This window comes from Sciurus vulgaris, assembly GCF_902686455.1.
Source record: "Sciurus vulgaris genome assembly, chromosome: 18".
NCBI lineage: Eukaryota > Metazoa > Chordata > Mammalia > Rodentia > Sciuridae > Sciurus > Sciurus vulgaris.
Genome location: NC_136479.1, coordinates 30460896 through 30481851, shown reverse-complemented (window position 1 = coordinate 30481851; position 20956 = coordinate 30460896). Strand labels below are relative to the sequence as shown.

The following is a 20956-nucleotide window of genomic DNA, read 5'->3' as shown; positions in this document are numbered from 1 at the left end:
GTCACTCTCATCTACAATTCTGATAATCTAATACGGTGATTTTTAACTTGGACTACATGCAAGAATCAAGCAAATTTCCCAAAGAGTGTCAAAGGCCAAGGCCTATCTTAGACCAATCACTACATATATAAGTGGTATAGTCCCAGACAGCAGCTTTCTTTTAAAATAGGTTTTATATTTTAAATCTTAAATTTACGGAAAAACTGAAAAGATAGTACAAAGGGTTTCCATAAAACCCACACCCAATTGCCCCTTTTTTCTTTTTCTTCCCTTTAGTGCTGGGGTTGAATCCAGGCCCTTGGGCATGCTAAGCAGGCTCTCTACCACTGAGCTACATCCCCAAATCCCCAGTTTCTCTCATCATCAACACCTGTACTCATATGATACATTTGTCACAATGGGTATACCAACATTGATAGGTAATATTGTTAACTGAAGTTCCTAGTTCATTCAGATTTCCTTCGTCTTTACAAAAGTTTCCTCTTTCTGTTCCAGGACCCCAATCAGGATATACCTATCATATAATACAGAGTTGTGGTGTCTCTTCAGATTCCTCTTAGCAATTTCTTAGGCTTTCCTTGTTTCTGACAGCCCTGACAGTTTTGAAAAGTACTGATCAAGTATTTTGTAGATGTCCTTCAAGAGGGATTTTTCTAGTATTTTCCCCATGATTAGCCTGGGACTGTGGTTTGGGGGAAGGAAGATCACAGAGATAAACTGCCATTCTCATCATATCACACCAAGGAGACTCACACTATCAACATGACTTACCAACACTGACAGTGACTTTGATCCCTGGCTAAGATTGTGTTTATGAGGCTTCCCCACTGTAAAGTTACTGTTTTTTTAATCAACATTTTTAAAAATACCCTGTGTGATTCTAACAAGCAGCCAGAGCTGAGAATCAGTGTTATATTTTTTAAATATTCAACAAAGTATTTCTAGAAGAACCTATAACTATAGAGTATGGGGGAGGGGGAGCCCGGATCATGTAAGAAATTTTTTTATAAGAGCACCAATTTCAGAATTTAAAAAATAATAATAATAAAGTAAAACAAGTATTTAAATTTATCTTAGGGCTGGGTTGTGGCACAATGGTAGAGCACTTGCCTGGCATGTGTGAGGCACTGGGTTCAATTCTCGAGCACCACATATAAATAAATAAAGATCCACTGACAACGAAATAAATTTTGTCTATCCAAAATCATTTAAATTTCATGGTAGTACTATTTCAATATAACAAAATCTTTATTATAGAGAAATTTAGCTTCCAAATTATCTATTAGTTCTTGCAAAATGCTGAAATAAGCACAACTATTTCTTTGAAGTTTTTGTTGTTAGTTTTCTTTTCTTTTTTTTTTAACCTAAAGCCCCTGGAGGCATTCCTAACATTAGGTGGGAAAGACTTGACTGTCTTTATTTCCCCTTCAGTATTTACTACCCAGATGGTACTTACAGGCAGCTTCATCCACACACTCTTGGCCCCGCTTGTTCCTCTCGGCTATCCAGTCCCATAGGGAAAGTTCACACAGCTGCATCTGGATATGCAGCATCAGGTGGTACCGAACCTAGGACAGGACACACTGTGGGTCCCTGTATTTGCCAATTCACGAACATTATTCATTTAATCAACACTCAACTTGCTTACTCTAGGCCAAAAACAATGGCTAAGTACTAAGGATCCAGGCCTGCCCAAGAAGCAGAGCAATAATTAAATAATTAAAACAGTGTGTCATAATACAAGGAGACAAGGGTAGATCAGGCTGAAGTCAGTAGGAGTCCACTGGTAGAAGCTCCTGAACATGGCATGAAGGAACCAGTTCTGAAACTGGTCTGCAAACAGTTTTTAAACCTAAGATAAAACATCAAAGAATACCTAAATAGTATTCTACAATTATAACCATATTCTGACGTATATATACTTTGGCTTCACATAGTACATAACTAATAACTTATTTAAGAAAAAAATAAGCAAACATTAAACTTCCTACAGCCCACTCATTTAGGCATTGAGGAAAATTTTCCAAATACAGAAATACAGAGAAATTAAACAATTCTGACTGGAAGTCCCCCAAACTCAACTCCTTTGGATTCACGTGAATTCATTCCGTTCTTTTATTAAAAAAAAAAAAAAAAAGTCAGCACAGTGGCACACACCTGTAATCTCAGCAACTAGAAGGGTGAGGCAGGAGGAATCCAAGTTCAAGATCAGCCTCAGCAACTTAGCAAGGCCCTAACAACTTAGTGAGACCCTGTCTCAAAATAAAAAACTCAAAAGGGCTGGGGACATGGCTCAGAGGTTAAGCAACCCTGGTACCAAACACACACACAGACATATATATTCCTTGACAATTCTTTGTTGTGTGTGTGTGTGTGTGTGTGTGTGTGTGTGTGTGTGTGTGTGTATGGCTAAGAATACAGTTTTGCAATTCTAATATGACAAAATTAGGTAGACTCTGTTAATGCTCACTTTTTTAAATACTAATAATCAATACCAGTGAGCATACGATGTGAGTCTGACCAGCATATTAGTATAACCCTCAAAAAGAATATCTTGAAAACTGACCTGGCAATCCTACAGGACTCATCTAAAGTCATACTCTAAAAATAGAAAATTCTTTTGCATAAACATATTTTTATAGCATGACACTAACATACTACAGAAATAGAGTGTGAATGAGGCTTCCAACTCCAGGGTGCACATTCAAGAATATCTGGGGAAGTTAGAAAAGGGTTATTAGTAGGAGCTAAGTGAAGGAAGCACACCAAATATAAGGGCCATCTGGCAAGAGAGAACATGCAAGTCCAAAAGACTGAACACAGGGAGGCACAACAAGTGGGAAGTTCGCTAAGGAAGAAGGCAGGCCCATCACAATCCTTCATACAATTATTAAGGTAAACATCACATCAGTAGGTTCTGGGAAAATGCTCTACCTCTGTCTGCCCCAATAAGTTAAAGTTTTCTTCAGAAGACTCTTCACTGAATGTGAAATTCCCTTCCAGGTCTGAATTATGCCTCACTGGCAGCTGATGTTTAACAATTGATTCGTCAGACAAATCAACCAAACCATTTTCTTGGAGATTAATGGACGACTCAAGTTCACTGCTGTCCCTTATAACTAAATCTGTGGTGTAGTTCACCAATTTGTTATTCTGATTTTCACCGTCATTTTCTCCAAAGGGTTTTTCTTTTTCTGAGGTAAACTCAGCAAAGATAATTGATGAGCTGCTTTCATTAACACCACCATATTGATCTCTGGAGGAAAAACAGAAAAAAATAAAAGTGAATGTAAAAAAAGATCAAAAGAGTATCTCACTGCTCCTTCAAGTCTGTAGGAATCTTACAGATCAACTTTTCAAAAAAGGTATCAAGTCTTTCCAGCAGCACCTTTTATTTAACATACTAAAATACTTAAAGAAAATTTAATATTTTGTAATAAAAATACGCAAAAATAAAGCCTAAAACACTCCTCCCAAGATCCCAGTAGCAAAAGGCAAAAGCAAGTCACTGCGGGCAACAGTAAACCACTCTAATGTGCAGACAAATGCATACCTGTCTTCCTCATCAGAGAGCACTTCAAGAGAGGGCAACTGAATAGGAACTCTGCCTGCTGAACAGAAACAAAATACAAAAATCTGCAAGCAGCCCAGTATTTCAACTTAAAGTCAAAAGCAGAGCTAAAATGTATAGATAATACCAAATGAGACTACAAGTCAAAGTGAATAAACCATGTTTGTTCAAATAGCTGGCATGTTTTAGGAAGTATAAAAACAGAGTTGTTGTATACACCAGAAGTCAGCAAACTTTTTATAGAAAACCTGAAAGAAAACCTTTTAGGTTTTGGTAACTGTAAGGGACCCTGCTGCAACCTGAATTCTGTTGTAGTGCAAAAGCAATATGTATGTAAGCCTAGGTTCTAATAAACTTTTTTATGACTCTGAAATGTGAATTACACATAACTTTCCCAAAATATTCTTTGATTCCTTTTAACTATTTGAAAATAAAAAACCATTATCAGTTTGTGAAATGTATAAAAACAAGGGCAGGCAAGATTTGGCTCACAGGTAGAAGTATGCCAACCATTTCACTATACAGGTTGACTATCTCCTATCCAAAATGCTCAGGACCAGAAGTAAATCAGACTTGGGATTTTTTTTTCAGATCCTAAAGTATTCTCACAAACTACAAAATCCAAAAAATTCTAAGTGACTCTTAACACTTTATAAGTTTTGGATTTTGGAGTTTTCTAGTTTTCGTGTTTTCAGACAAGGGATACTCAACTTGTATAGTCAAAAATGACTTACCTTGGGGCTGAACCACATGAACATGTTCTATCCATGCAGTGTGATAGCCTACAATATTAGGGTGTTGAAGACCTGCCAGCACCTTTACTTCCCGAAGTACCTAAAGAAAATGTAAAGAGATTTTACTGGCAATTTGTTAAATGTTTATGGTATCAAACACTTATTGTTCCAGAGCAAAATAATAAAAATTCCTCTGTGCAAGCAATCTGAACTATGTTAAAATAATGGGGATATTCTTGTGAGAGGCAAATAGCTACAGCAACTAAATAAATTTATGACGCTTTATGTTTCGTATAGCTCATTTATAATTTTCCCATCTGATTCCTATATCAATTCAAGGTGAATAAAAAAACATTACTGCCAAGTGAGAGAAACAGCAGCTCAGAAAATAACAGCTGTTTTCTCAGAACCCAATAGCATGTAAGGGGAAGACCTGGACAAACTGGGCTCATGCTTTATAGTAACAAGTTGTATTACATACTGATCATTTACCTGAAAAATTAATTTCCCCAGCAATGACCTGAAATGTGGTAGTCTATAAAAAAAAGTCAAATAAAAATTTAGTTCTGATATTTACTATTCTTTACTACAATCTCATCTTAGTAAACAGGCAATCCATACCACCTACAATTTGCCAAATATCACAAATACACATATTTCTTTTGAAAGGAACTAAATTCACAATTACACAAAATAGATCTTTGTTTTCTTCTTTGAAATGAGGCCTTGATATGTTGCCCAGACTAGTCTTGAACTCCTGGGCTCAAGTCCCACCTCAGTGTCCCAGGAGCTGGAACTACAGGTGCATGCCACCACTGGGCCTAACTCAAATCACTTTTAAAATCATACCTTCATGCAATCGGTCTTGGTTGCACCCTTAATCAGGATTTTCTTAATTGCATAATGCTGACCATCTAATTTATTCCTGACCTAAAAAAGCAAAAGAGACCAAGTATTAAGTTCCATTAAATCACAAATGAATAAAGAAGTTCTTAGATAATCCAAACTAGCCAAAAATATCAAATTAAGTTAAAGCCATAACTCCTTGCCCCTGTTTTCTGGGAGTGAGCCCTAGTCAGCTGGACTGCAGCTTTGTACACTGTGTGAGTCTGATTCCCAGAGGTTCCCGGTCTGAAGAAGAGGAACATCAGCTAACCCACATAAGTCCCAAAATGCAGGAGGATATTCTTTTTAGTAACATTTTTGCATGTGTGTGAATGCTAGGGATTAAACCCAGGGCTTTGTGCATGCCAGCTCTATCCCAGAGTTATATCCTCAGCCCGATTAACACTTTTTTTTTCTTTTTTGTACTAGGGATTGAGCCGAGGGGCAATCTACCACTGAGCTACATTCCCAGTCCTTTTCTTATATTTTATTTTCAGAAAGGGTCTTTCTAATTTGCCAAAGCTGGCCTTGAACTTGCAATCCTCCTGCCTCAGTCTCACAAGTAGTTAGTTAAACATTTTTAATAAGAATATACCATAAAACTCAGAATCCAAAATCCACCTACTGTGCTTAGGAAAATATTAAAACCTATGTGCTTCCCTGTAAATAACAAATCATAATGGTAAGTAAATACACGTGATTTCTGAGCATTCTCTGAGTGCTTTATAATAATAATGAAACAAACTTCTCAAAATACACTTATTTATAGAGTAATGGGTCAACATGAGTAAGTAGAAAACAAACCTTGTATACTCTTCCATATCCACCTTTTCCTAAGATGGCAATTTCTTCAAATTCATTCAAGTAACGTGAAGTTTGTGCTTCAAAGGCTATTTCCCTGGATCTAAAAGTTAAATACAAAACACATAATCAGTATTTTCTGGTTTTACTTTTGTTACTGGGGATGGACCTCAGAGACACTTTACCACTGAACCACATCCCCAGTGCTTTCTTAAATTTGAGACAGGGTCTCAATAAGTTGCTGAAGCTGGTCTCCAACTTGTAACACTCCTGCCTCAGCCTCCCAAATTATTAGGATTAAAAGTTTGCCCCGCCCCCCGACACCAGTCAAATACCTGAGACAATCAATATGTTTTAGGACAGTTCCTATTCACAGTCTTATGTACAAATCTGCTGGTCCTCATCGATTACTAAACTGCAATCATTTATAAAGAATGAACCGAAGTGGGGCTGGGGTCATGCTCAGTGGTAGAGCACTTGCCTAGCAAGTGTGAGGCACTGGATTCAATCCTTAGCACCACATGAACAAAATAAAAGTATTGTATCTATATATAACTAAAAATATATGTATACATAAAAAAATGAAGTGTAATTTTTCATTCTCTACCAAGAAAACACTGACTAAGCAAATCAACAATATAATGAAAATGGCAAGGGGGTCATTAAACTAATTTCAAGCCCCTTACCAACAGAAAATGTTTTACAGCATTTTCTTCCTTCCTAAGGAAGACCAACGGACAGTAGTTGATTAGGTGAGCTCAGTAATAAATTTATTTAAACTCATAATGATGCAGACCAGTCACAGATTTTAAACACCTGGTAAATAGATGTTCCCTAAAAGAGACTGGGTATCATCAGTAGTGTGAAATAATAGTAGGGCTTACAGAATTCCATTCAATGTGGGACAAGAATTGGAAGAGGAAAGAAATGAGAATTAAAGCAAGTCCTGGAGCAGGGCTAAGTGCTGACAACACAGTCTTAAATTTTCACAACTATCTAGGTGTGGTGGTGCACTTCTGTAATCCCAGCAGTCTGGGAGGCTGAGACAGGAGGATGGTAAGTTAGCTCCAGGCAAGCCTCAGCAACTTAGTGAGGCCCTAAGCAACTTAGCAAGACCCGCTCTCAAAATTAAAAAATAATTTTTTTTTTTTAAAAAGGGGGGGGCTACGGATGTGGCTTAGTGGTCAAGTACCCTTGGGTTCAATCCCCAGTACAAAAAAAAAAAAAAAAAAAAAATCACAAACTACCCTAACACCATTACTTTTTTATCCCCAAATTAATCTTGCTTTCTTCTGAATAGTTTAGTCTGTACATAATCAAAGAAGAACTTAACGCATACCTGATTTTCTGCATATATGAATTATCTTCACAAGGATCCTAAAACAAATAAACAAAAAAAAAAACGTTTTTTAAAAATCATTTTGAAAAGTCTGAAATAAGGAATCTTTCAAAATTCAATGTCACATTAATAGCCCAAAAACTCAAACAATATTGAAAACAAAACCAAAAAACGTTTTTTTTTATTTTTGAGGGGGGAGGCAGGCTTACCAAAAATTGAACCCAGGGGGGCTTAGCCACTGAGCCACATCCCAGCCCTTTTTATTATTATTTTATTTTGAGACCAGCGTGCTTAGTAAAATTGCTGAGGCTGGCTTTGAACTTGTAACCCTTCTGCCTCAGCCTCCCAAGCAACTGGAATTATAGATATGTGCCACTATACCAGGCAAAAAAACATCATTTTTAATATTACTTAGGAGTTTATAACTTGGCTGGGGTTGTAATTCAGTGGTAGAGCACTTGCCTAGTATGTGTGAGGCACTAGGCTCGATTCTCAGCACCACATATGAATAAATAAAGGTTCATCAACAACTAAAAAAAATATTTAAAAAAAAAAGTTTACAACTGAAAATATTTCAAAGCTGAGAATATATTTAATAAGGAGCTCCATAAGCCAATGTTGACTTTGCCTTCAAAATATATACAAAAACTGATTACTCCCCAGATCTCCACTGCTACCCCCCCATTCTACCACCTCTTGCCTGTATGACTGTACCTGCTTCCCTGCTTCTGCCCTTGACCTCCATTGGCCTATTCTTTTTTTTTTTTTGGGGGGGGGGGGAGGTGCTGGGGATCAAACCCAGGGCCTTGTGTTTATAAGGCAAGCACTCTACCGACTAAGCTATCTCCCCAGCCCCTCCATTGGCCTATTCTCAACACAGTAGCAGGTGTGATCCCATTAAAATGTAAATCAGGTTATGTCACTCCTATGCTCAAAAAATTGCAATGCTTCCCATTTTATCTGAGTAAAACCAAGCACATTAAAATGGTATCAAGGTTCTATTTAATCTGTCCCTTCTTCCCTTGACTTTCCCTACTCTCTCCTCTAAATTCTCCCCTTTGTTCACTCTATTCCAGCCCTAGGGATGCCTTATAGCCCCTCACTCCCACCCCCAGCACACTGCCACCTGCATACCCACTGTGGGGTCCCTACACTTACTGTTCCTCTGCTTGGAATGATCTTCTGCACAAATTTGCATAATTCATTCTCTAATTTTCAACTCTTTTTTTTCTTTAAATATTTTTTAGTTGTCAATTGATTTTTATTTTATTTATTTCTTTATATTCAGTGCTGAGAATCGAACCCAATTCCTCACACACACAAGGCAAAGGCTCTGCCAGTGAGCTACAACCCCTGACCTACCTTCAACTCTTGACTTTAGCACTGTGCCAGTGAGGTCCTCCCTGGGCACCCTATGTGAAAGTTATGCAGCCCCTTCCGACATCTCCAAAACCCCTTCACTGCCATATGTTTCTCCTTTATGTTAACACCACCTAATATCTCATATATTTTTATATTTTTTCCTACTGTTTTCTGCCCTCCCATCTAAATATAATCTCCATGAGGGCAGGGATTTTCATCTATTTTGTTCAGTGATTTTTACCTCAGCACCTGCAAAAGAATCTAACACATAAATATTCCATAAATCTTGAATAAGTGAAGTTTGTATTTTTGAAAACTTGATATATAATTACAATTTCATAATACTTTAAAATTCAGTTCTCTTGAAATTAAACATTTTCCATACACAGCACAGTTAGGGCTTACCTGGCGAACTCTCTCTTTGGCGGACCTCATTAAATGAGTAATAGCTCTGTTGTGATGTAGTCTCAATGAGCTAAATTCATCACTGCAGGTGAAAGAAGACAGCAGTCCCATTTTGATAAAGGTCTGACAAAGTACTATAAAAGAAGAACATGGAAAACCAGGATTAGAAAGGTTGTCGATAAAATGGCTTGAAGACTGAGTCTCTAAAAGAGAAGGAGCAACTGGTATATTAACTGATCAAGAACACGTTTGTAATTACTGCCTATCTTACACTGCAGTCATTTGCTTATATGCCTAGTCATTAAAGTACTAAGTTCCATTAGGGAAAAAAAGGGGGGGGGCAAGAAAAAATGTAAAATCGTCTGACATTTCATACATTACACTTTGCTGACAAGAAATATGATAACAGAGACAGAAAAAAATGGTAAGTAACAATCAAAGTGAGTACTAACTGTTTTTGTTTTTTTTTTTTTATTATGGAACATCTTCAGCCAATATGCAAAGAGCACAGTAGATGTATTTATAGACCAAATAGCAGGCTCCTCAGAAAAAGAAGTTCCTACAGAGGTGCCCTGGTTTTCTTCATAAGAAATACAGATAAAACAGAGGATATTCTTTAACACTCAAAACTCTCCACTGAGATCAACTAACTGAATCACAGCAGAAATATTTATTTAGGAACGATTCTAGAATCGTCTCTAAAAAATTAGATACATCTAGTTTTTAAAGTTCAGTAATCTAAAAATTCTATACATAGGGAATTCAAAATTATCTTAAAATCATGCTGTGGGTGTAGTTCAGTGCACAAGGTCCTGGATTCAGTTCCCACAATTATCAGAAAGAACAGTAAGATCTACAAATCTGCTTTAACTATAAGCAATGTTACTGCACCAACATTATCACAATTTACTTTCTATACCATGAATCTAATGCAATAATCCCTAGGTACCAGTTCTCTGGAACCTAAGAAACACCTCTTATGTGCCCCCCATATATGCCACTACTTAGAATGTACAGTATAAGATTTGCTTTTTTCAAGCAAATAATAAATGTACACTTTACAAATATTTTTACTACTTTTTATGTTCCATGAAGTCTACAAAAATATATTAAGTTCTAAGACCACACAAATGTATAAGTTTTAGAATTTCTAACACCAAACAAGACCTGGAAAGACCTTTTCAGTAGAAAAGAACCTCAGAATCTGTGGCTAGAGATATTAAAGCAGTTTCAATGGTCTGTCAACGAACAACCAGTTGGGCGTGGTGTCCCATGCCTATAATTTCAGGTACCCTGTAGGCAGGAACATTGAAAGTTCAAGGCCAGCCTGAGGAATTTAGCAAGACCCTATCTCAAAATAAAAAATAAAAACGGCTGGGGGATGTAGTTTAGTGGTAGACCACATCTCGGTCCAATCCCTTGTACTGCAAACAGGAATAAAGTGCTGAACTAGAAATATCATCTATAATACTACTCACTTTTGTCTTGAGTAAAAGTGCCCTTTGGCAGGAATAAAAAAACATTTCAACAACACAATATGCAGCTATCCTACTTCTCTGGTCAAGAACTGGCTCAGAATGAATACATGTGATTTTCTTTTATCTGCGTATCAACCAAATCAAAACAGAGCTTCAAAAATCACATGAATATCACATTATGCTACAGATGCGAAAGAATTCTTTAAGGTGAGTGCAGTGGCACCTTCCTGTTCCTAGCATCTCAGAAGGCTGAGGCAGGATTGCAAGTTTGAGGCTAGTCTCAGCCACTTAGTGAGACCTTGTCTCAAAATAAATCAGGTGCTGGGGTTGTGGCTCAGTGGTGGAGTACTCGTCTAGCACAGGTGAAGCCCTAGGTTCGATTCTCAGCACCACATAAAAATAAAGGTACGTGTTCACGTACAACTAAAAAAGATTAAAAAAATAATAATAAAATAAATCAAAAGGGCTGAGGAGGTAGCTCAGTTTTAAAGCCCCAGTACCCCAAAATGAAAACTAATTTATATTACATGCAATTTTGGGATTCCCCAGGAGTTACCCAAAGGAAAACGTGAAATGAATTTAAGGAATGATTATTCACAATTAATTCTGACCCAATTTTATACACCGGCTGTTTCTTGGACCCACATTAAACAATAGAGTATTTTTACAGACTTTATTTAATCAAGATCAACTTATTTTTACTTACATTTAAACACCTGTTTTGAACGAAGTAGGTTTGGTTCATGCACATGGCTCAAGTGTTCCAGCAAAGAAACCAGCAGTAGCTGGTTTGCAACTGCAAAAGGGAAAGTTGGCTGTTGAAGGGGTTCTTTTAACACCTGGAGTTCTGCTGGAACATCAGATTCTAAAAATTAAAAAAGGAAAAATTATTGGTAAACACATCTCAAAATGAAAAAACAGCACGCTCTAATGAAATACAAAGTATTTAACTGAAGGGAAATTAAAACAAAAGAGTAGTTATGCTTAGTTGGGTTAAGAAAGGCTTTCTGGAAGTGAGTTCTGAGTTGAATTTTATGAGCTGGAGGACCAGCAGCAAGAAGCTATGAGGCCTGGGGCTGAGACTGTGGCTCCGTGGTAGAGCACCTGCTTAGCACACGTGAGGCACTGGGTTGACCTTTAGCACCACATAAAAACTAAATAAAATGGTTATTAAAAAAAAAAAAAAAAAAAACGATGCTATGAGGCAGAGGGAAAACAGTTTTGGCAGCAATGATAGATACCAATGATATGTACGTACATTAGAAGGGAAAAAACAAAATAATTTTAAGACAAACAAGCTAGCAAGTGTAGAATAGGACAGCCTCCTTCCTTTGCGAAGCAGGCATAAAGAAAGTTGACAAAGGAGAGAAGGTAAAAAAGAATAAACTACTCTGAACGCATAACTATGTATGCACAAGTGTTTTACATGCATAATCTCCAATTTTTTTTTTTTTTTTTTTTTTTTTGATACTGGGGATTGATCCCAGAGGTGCTTAACCACTGAACCACATCCCCAGCCCTTTTTTTATGTTTTAGAGACAGGGTCTCACTGATTTACTTAGGGCTAAATTGCTGAGGCTTGCTCTGAACTCACAATCCTCCTGCCTCAGCCTCCCAAATCTTTGGGATTACAGGCATACATCACTGCACTCAGCTTCTTCTAATTCTTAAAAAACAATATAAAGTGTTACCATCACCACTGTTTACAGATAAGGACACTGATCTGAGAAGTTAGGGAACTAGCAAATCAGGAATGTTAGAATGACTCCCAATTTTGCCCTCTTGCCACTATGGAAGATAAAACAGACAGATGATGAGCTGGTACTTAAAGCTGAAGGTCGTAAATCCTCATTAACACTTTATTCAATAAATTATTGAACAGGTGTTTCAGTCAGCTATTTTGCTGCTGTGACTAAAAGATCTGACTAGAGGAGAAGTTTATTTGAGGGTTTCCAGTTTCAGAGAGTTCTACTCCATGGAAGGCTGGCTCCATTCCTCAGGGCTCTAGGTGAGGCTGAACACTGAACATCACAGTGGAAGAGTGTGGCAGAGGGAAGCAACTCACAACATCAGGAAGCAAAGAGTCTCCACTCTCCAGATACAAAATATATACCCCAAAGCCAAGCCTCAATACCAGTCTCCTCCAGCCACGCCTTACTTCAGTAACCACTCAGTTAATCCCTATTAAAGGATTAAATCGCTGATTAGGTTAAGTCTTACAACCCAGTCATTTCTCCTCTGAAACTTCTTGCATTGATTGTCTCATATGTGAGCTTTTGAGGGACACCCCATTTTCAAACCTTAACAGGCAAAAAACATAATAAAGGAAAACTGCTTGAGGACACCATTCTGAAATGATATAGTGGCCTGGAAGGAGGTAGGAAGTAAATAAGGGAAGGTGTGGCTAAAATGAGTAAAAGAGGCAAATTACAGAACTGTGGAGGCCAGGATATAAAACACTAGGAATAGGAAGGTAGAGGTGTTAATGAGATAATGAGGTGCTAGTCAGAGGAAAGTTCGGACATATCAACTCCCAACAGCTGTGGATGCATTCAACTAGAAACATCCTGCAGGCAGAGGACTACATAGCTCCTAGCCCTTCAAAAATTGGCCCATTTTGTGGGACGTGGTGGCACATGCTTGAAATCCCAGCAACTTGTGGGGGTGCTGAGGCAGGAGGATTGCAAATTCAAAGCCAGTCTCAGCAATTTAGTGAGGCCCTAAGCAACTTAGTGAACACTGTCTCAAAATAACACACAAAAAGGGATGGGGAAGTGGTTCAGTGGTTAAGCACCCCTGGGTTCAATCCCTGGTACTAAAAAAATAAAAATAAAAAAATAAAATTGGTCCATTTCAAATATTCTGTTCCAGTCTCCTCTATTAACCACTAAATGTCCTGGAAGAGCCAACATTTTAAAATCCAGTATTTATGCATCAATTTCCTCTCTGATCTATAGATGGCCATGTGTGTGTATTGTAGGAGGGGACCACCATGACCTTCTTATGTGCAGATGTGCTATTCATTTTAAATAAATACTTAGTTGTCTGAGTATGGGAAAGAAAAAATGAAAAATGTGGCCATGGAAAAACTTCCTCAGGTAAAGAGATCTTAAAAAAAAAGTCAGGAAGCACTGTTACATATCTATATTTATTTATTTATATGCAGTGCTAGGGATTAAACCCAGGGATTTACCCATGCCAGGCACACACTCTACCACTGGGCCATATCCCCAGGCCATGTAAAGACATCTTAAACTTAAAATATAAAACTCAAATTCAGACACATTACATATGTCTGTACTATGCATGACAAGGAAAGGAAATAAAACTTAGAAGTCTCACAAGCTAATAAAGTAAAAGTACAATTAAAATTCTAACTAGTAATTAATGGCATACATATTAAAATATCTAAGGTACTAGAGTTTGCCCATCACATTGGTAACTATTTAAAGCCTGAAATACTTGATATTGCCAAGGGTACAGAAAAAGCAGGCATGGCTGGGTGTGGTGACAAATGCCTGAAATCATAGCCACTGTGGGGCCTGAGGCAAAAAAAATCACAAGTTTGAGGCCACCTGGGCAACTTACCAAAACCCTGTTTCAAAATAAATAAATAAAATGGCCTGGGGATGTAGCTCAGTGGTAGAGTGCCTCTGCATAGCATGTGCAAGGCCCGGGTTCAATCTCAAGTGCAAAAAGAGGAAGAGGAGGAGGAAGAAAAGCAGGTATGTTCAAACACAAGAGACAGAAAAGTGTCACAACATTTGGCACACACCACCATGCCTGGCTTGATAAAACTTTTAAAATGCATTTATTTTATAGTTAAATAAATACACAAGGGCTGGGGTTGTGGCTCAGTGGCAGAGCACTTGCCTAGCATGTGAGAGGTAGCGAGTTTGATATAAATATGTGAATAAAGGTCTATCAACATCTAAAAAATATTTTAAAATAAAAAATACATAAAAAAATTTTAAAGCTAGCAAGAACAAAACAGACTAAATCTCTGTCCCCTTGTTTTTAATGATATAGCTATAGATTTTGTAAAAGAAATTAAATTACATTATAATGCTGTTTTATATAGTCTGACCATTCCAACCTCAGCACTGAGGGCAGTGACTGGTATACAACCCTCAATAAATACTTGCAAATGAATATCAAATTGTTTTTTTCTTTCTTCCCTTTTTTTTTTTTTTTTTTGGTTGTTTTTCTGTTTTTCTTTTCTTCTTTCTCTCTCTCTCTCTCTTGCAGAGCTGGAGATCAAACCTTAGGCTTCTCCCACGCCAAGCAAAATCTCTACCACTAAGCTACACTTCCAACCCAAAAGATCAAATTGTTCACAGTGATTATTCCTGTGAGTATAGGCAATTAACCCCCCTCCTTTTTTTCCTTTATGCTTTAAAATCTTTGTGAATAATTTCTCTAAATATTTATTGTATTTGGAGCAAATTAGATGGAAATCATCAATCCATTCATGTGGCCTTTCTCTAATAAACATTTTTAAATGTGAAATCATTAACAAAAAATGTCTTTAACTACACCAAAATGTAAACCATAGCCTCTGGGTGATGAGATTATGGTTTTTAAATCTTCATGCTGTTCTATATTTTAAACATACTCTGTTAATGTGAAAACTCCTCCCTGACCCCCGTACTGAGGATTGAACCTAGGGGTACTTTACCACTGAGCTACATCCCCAGGCATTTTTGTTTTTTTTATTTTGAGACAGGATTTCACAAAGTTGCCAAGGCTGGCCTCAAACTTGTGATCCTCCTGCCTCAGCCTCCTGAGTAGCTGAAATTACAGTTCTGTGCCACCATGCCTGGTGAAATTTTTAAATATATATATACACATAACTTTTAACAGTGTGATTATGGTTAGGAGGGTTTTCTGCTTCTTTGTACTCTTAGTTTCCCATTTTTTACAATGAGAAAATTCAATTTTATTTATTTATCTATCTTTTTGCACCTGGGGATCAAACCCAGAGCTACATATGCTAGGCAAATATTCTGACAATGACCTATATCCCCAGCCCAGAAATTCTACTTTTTAATATGAAGAAATAAAAGAGAAAAGTTGGTCAGTTTTTTCAAATGAGCTCTTAATAATTCAAGAAAATGGACAACTTTTAAAAAACCAGAGGACAGCTATTCAAATGAGTAAAATGGAAAAGAAATGAAGGCTGAAGCTGAAAGTTTCCCATTTCACAGTACTGGTCATGAATAGAAGAGGAGAAGGAAAGTAGCTAAAAGGAAAGATGAGGTCAAGTTCTCATAAAACAGTAAGAAATAAGATGCAGATCCTAGCTGAATTAGAGTTCTAGACTTCTGCTAAGCAGGATGAGAGTATTCAAACATGAAAGAGATACTCTAATTCAGACTCCTCAGGAGGAGAAAAAGAAAAGCCCAGAAGATTAACCTGAAATAACATTTTTATTTGTAGTTATAGATGGATACAATATCTTTACTTACTTTTATGTGGTGCTGAGAATCGAAGAAACGCAGCACCTCATACATGCTAGGCAAGTGCTCCGCTACTAAGCTACAATCCCAGCCCCTCTGAATTAACATTTTTAAAAAAAACTGGTGTCAGATGAAGAAAATGAATAATGTGACCATGGACTTACTGCTGGCCCTCCTCCTTTTTTTTTTTTTTTTTTTTTTTTTTGGTACCAGACATTGATCCCAGGGCCTCCTACACATGCCAGGCAAGTGCTCTACTACTGAGTTATATCCCCAGCCCTGTTCATTTTACTTTTGAGACAAGATCTTGCTAAGTTACCCAGGTTGGCCTCAAACTTGTCATCCTTCTGTCTGAGCATCTTGAGTAGCTGGGATTACAGATGTGTGCCACTGTGGCTCCCAGTACTCCTTATGCTCACAAAAAGAAAACATACAGTAAATTTATCAAAGGCAAATGTTGGCTTTAGAAGAATTCCAACAATCAACTACCAAAGTTATACCTAGATTTTGAATTTTATGACTCAGTCATTAAGTGGCACAGTGACCTCTTCAAATCCCAGAGCATTTGGGAAGTCATTTAATTATTCTGTTTTTACATCTATTGAAAATGAACTTACAGTCTTCACAGGCCTCACTTTTCATATAAAAAAATAAACTGCATCTGGACAGTGTAGGTCTCTTTGGAAGAAAAGCACAATGGAGAAGAAAAATATTTTAAGTTTATCTAAGATTACTCCCTTGAAGAGTAATCTTTGGTTTGCAGAAACTCTTATCACAGAAAGACAGACTTGCATGTTTACAGCTGGGACTTATGCTATGACATAACATGTTCCACAATGTTGAGCTGCTATTAACATACCACCTAATGTTTGGGGGAAAAAAACTATGTATCCATGAAAAAATTGTTATCTTACGATTTTCCTCTGTAAAACTCAACCTAAATTACCACCAGTCTGTTTGGTTTGTTTTTTCTCTTTGTAGTAGAGAATTACAGGTACTATTAGGGATGAAAATGCAAGAACTTTTCCAAAAACTTGTTCAACTCAGTTTGCACCTTTAAATCCACTGCAACACAGTAATATTTATTCCATGCTTCAACTGAATGTGTATTCTCTGTAATCATTCTATTAGGACTACTGTATAGTTAAAACCTCTTTGAGTCCTTGTCCATTTCGGTGCTGGCATTGAACCCAGGGTCTCATTTATGCTTAAACACCAGCTGTACCACTGAGCTTTCATCCCCAGCCCCAATGTATTCATTGTCGACGCCACACTTAATTTTTAAAACTGTCCAAAAAACTGACAACTAACAACCCTGCATTTTCAGTATAATAGTAGAGATGTTGTTTTAGCATTTTATGCTAGTTGACTTAAGTAACGCCACATCTAATAACCAAAAGCATCAAGAAAAAAGGCATTTCCACTACCTGACTTTGAGAAATCATTATTCTGCCACTGATGCAAAAACTACAGGAAAAGCTACAAATTGCAAGTCTTAGACCCAACTGTTCTGCACCATAGAGTCTGCAAAGTCCCATTATAGCAAACAAAGGTCATTCCCAACGACTGACCAGACCACACGGCTTTTAAGAGCTGGAAAGTGGCGGCCAGTAAGTCCTTCGCCGTCCAAAGGCCTCAGTGCGCAGAAAGGAAACCAAGGAGCAGAAACATAAACAAACAAGCAGGTCCGAGAAGCTTTTCAACAAATATTTACCTCATCCTGAGGACCCGCACGCCACCCCCAGCTGCAGCGCCGAGGCAGCTGCACTAACCCAGGCGACCCTCGCCGCTGCCAAACTGCGCGGAAACGCGGGTGATCGGGGGGGGGGGGGGGGGGGCATCCAGGCGGCCAGCGACAGCGGGTTCACTCACCATCATACTTTGGTTCCGAGCCCTCGGCCGGGAAGTCGATGGCGGGCGGCGAGGCTACACCTCCCGCCCGGTCGCCCTCGGCTTTGTCCTTCCGGGCCCCAGAGCAGCCCCCCAGCATCTCCGGCCGCGCGCAGGCCTCAGCACCGCAACCTGGCTCGCTCAGAGCCACTTCGGCTAGCCACCCGCGGTGACAGACGCCGATCCGGAAGTAGCGCCTCACTAGACGGAAGACCCGCCCCCGCCACGAGGACGTCGGCGGCGGGGGCGGGCCCAGCGCAGACTCCGCCTCCTCCGACCTCCCGGCGAGCGCGCCCAGCGGGGTTATCCTGGGGCGACGCGGGTTCTCGGTGCCCGGCTCCACTGGGTGGGCCGGGGTTCTGCCGCCAGTCTTCCCTCCCGGAAGTCTGGAGTATCTGCGGACGAGTGTTAACACTCACACCTCGCGCCAAAAGTCAGGTGTCAGTGTAGAAATTAGGTGTCTGCAGAGCTCATTAGAAATGTTTACCTTTTGTGGGTACAATGCCGTATTTATTTTTGTCAACCGTTAAACCACAATGAAATAGGAAATGCCAGCTTGATCCCAGAGTGAATTTAACCTAATAGAAATAACGCTGTTTGGGAGACTGAATGTACCACTGAAATGTTTTTAAACCTTAGTACTTTTTCTCATGTGACCTCCAGGCCACCCGGATCTACTATTTTGAAACACTCAACTTCAAAACTCCATCCTCCAGCCCGGCGCGGTGGCACACGCCTGCCATCACAGCAGCTTGGGAGGCCGAGGCAGGAGGATCGCGAGTTCAAAGCCAGCCTCAGCAATGGCGAGGTGCTAAGCAACAGCAACTAGCAACAGCAACCCAGTGAGACCATGTCTCTAAATAAAAATACAAAATAGGGCTGGGGATGCGGCTGCGTGGTCGAGTGCCTCTGAGTTCAATCCCCAGTACGCCATGCCCTCTGCAGCTGGCCCTGGTGACTCAGTCCCCAACACAATGCTTTTGAAAATAATCCTTAAGGAGATCTAGGATTAGATAAATACAGTTGTAATAGTCTTTACGATTTTAAAACTGGTTGAATTTTTTTATTTGAACAATACGTTCCGTATAGAGTCATACTGGAAAAATTTAGCCTGATCGAGACAATTCAGGAAACGGTTCTCTATAAAATTCCCCATGCATTGCTGATGTTCTGAGAGAGCACAGCCTTTCTGGAGAGTGATTTAACTACATGAATCCACAACTTTAAGAAAGCAAATACTCCTGTAAATCCCAAGGACTCAGAAGGCTAAGGCAGGAGGATGGCAAATGCGAGGCCAGCCTCATCAATTTAGTGAGGCCCTAGGCAATTTAGGGAGACCCTATCTCAAAATAGAAAGAACAAGGTATGTGGCTCAGTGGTAAAGCATCCTGGGTTCAATCCCTGGTACCAAAAAAATTTAATCACTTAAAGAAAGAAAATATATCTGACTCAACAGTTCCATGTTCAACCAGACAGTTCCGCATGCCTATAATCCCAGCAACTGAGACTGAGGCAGTAAGATGCCAAACTCAACAATTTAGTAAGACCCTCAGCAATTTAGCAAGGGAATGCAGCTCAACCCTAAAGTGTCCCTGGGTTCAATCCCCTATATCAAAAAGAAAGCAGTTACACTTTCAGGAATTTATTCCAAGGAAAAGGTCAAGAATGAGCAAAACGAAAACAAAAACAAAAACTGAGTTTGGTGGTGCACACCTGTAATCCCAGCAACTCAGGAGGCTGAGGCAAAAAGACACCAAATTGGAGGACAGCCTCAGCAATTTAGCAAGACCCTGTCTCAAAAAATAAAAAGAACTGGGATGTAGTTCAGTAGTTAAGCAATAAAAAAGTTAAAAAGACAGGGAATTAGCCCTCAATGGTTAAGCGCCCCTAGATTCAATCCCCAGTGGGGTTGGGGGTAGTTACTGGGGCTAGAGATGTATCTCAGTGGTTGAGTGCTTGCCTAGCATGTACAAGGCCCTGGTTTTAGTCCTTAGTGGGGGTGGGGAAAGTTTTTTGGGCTGCTTGGGAGACTGAGGTAAGAGGATTGCAAGTTCCAGACCAGCCTCTTCAATTTAACAAGTCCCTGTCTTAAACTAAAACATGCAAATGAAGGGGATATAGTTCAGTGGTAGAACACCCCTGGGTTCAATACCCTATAGTACAAAAAAAAAAAAAGTTATTGGGACTGAGAATGTAGCTCAGTGGTAGAGCACTTGCCTAGCATGCACAAGGCCCTGGGTTCGATCCTCAGCACAATATATAAGTAAATAAAATTAAGGTCCTTCAACAACTAAAAGAATATTTTTTTTATAAATGTCAGTATGGGGCTTGGTGTGTAGCTCAGTGGTAGCTCATGTGAAGCTCTTTTTTCAATCCCCAGCAATGCAGCAACAACCACAAAAAGTTCTTATGTGCCCTTTATTTTAAAATCTGGAAAAAAAAAAAAACTGTTCATGTGCAATATTTGATTCTCACCACTTTTCTGCCATTACTGGAAATGCCTAGTAATACTGATTTTATGGAGAAAAAGCAACTCATTCAGGTGGGTATATAAATGGAAGTGAACTTTCTAGAAGACAATGTGCAATTTATACTACAAGCTTTTATTTATTTATTCATATGTTTTTTGGTACAGGGGATTGAACCCAGAACACTCTACCACTGAGTCACATCCCTAGCCCTTTTTTTTTTTTTTTTTTTTTTGAGACAGGGTCTTGCTAAATTGTCCAGACTAGTCTTGAACTTGAGATCTTCCTGTCTCAGTCTCCCAATTCCCTGGAATTACAGGCATGCACCACCAAGCCAGGACCTGAAAAGTTTTAAATAGATTTTCCTGCTAGACATGGTGGTGCAGGCCTGTAATCCCAGCGACTCAGGAGGCTGAGGCAGGAGGATTGCCAATTCCAGGCCAGCCTCAACAATTTAGCAAGACCCTAAGTAACTTGGTGAGACCCTGTCTTAAAATAAAATAAAAAGAACTGGGGATGTAGCTCAGTGGTAAGGCACCTATGGGTTCAATCCCCAGTACTACT

General features: G+C 38.9%; 1 protein-coding gene and 1 long non-coding RNA gene across 4 annotated transcripts in view; one reads left to right on the top strand and one right to left on the bottom strand.

Annotated features, from left to right (window-relative positions):
* Positions 1-18133, bottom strand: part of EIF2AK1 (eukaryotic translation initiation factor 2 alpha kinase 1) — a 32185-nt gene extending 14052 nt beyond the window's left edge. The window contains exons 1-10 of one of the 3 annotated variants that reach the window (XM_079121248.1): positions 17907-18133; positions 11282-11440; positions 9098-9231; positions 7331-7368; positions 5995-6094; positions 5155-5235; positions 4301-4405; positions 3554-3612; positions 2935-3256; positions 1457-1568 (exon numbers count right to left, since the gene is read on the bottom strand). In XM_079121248.1, coding sequence (XP_078977374.1) covers positions 1457-1568; positions 2935-3256; positions 3554-3612; positions 4301-4405; positions 5155-5235; positions 5995-6094; positions 7331-7368; positions 9098-9231; positions 11282-11440; positions 17907-18024 — 1228 coding nt within the window. In that variant the 5' untranslated portion in view covers positions 18025-18133. The remainder of the gene's footprint in view (positions 1-1456; positions 1569-2934; positions 3257-3553; positions 3613-4300; positions 4406-5154; positions 5236-5994; positions 6095-7330; positions 7369-9097; positions 9232-11281; positions 11441-17906) is intronic. The other 2 variants (XM_079121249.1, XM_079121250.1) reach the window with 2 other exon arrangements.
* On the top strand, positions 1575-2913 carry LOC306649876. The gene is made up of 2 exons (XR_013760732.1): positions 1575-2383; positions 2415-2913. It is a non-coding gene; the product is annotated as an uncharacterized lncRNA (long non-coding RNA).
* Positions 18134-20956: the final 2823 nt, after the last annotated feature.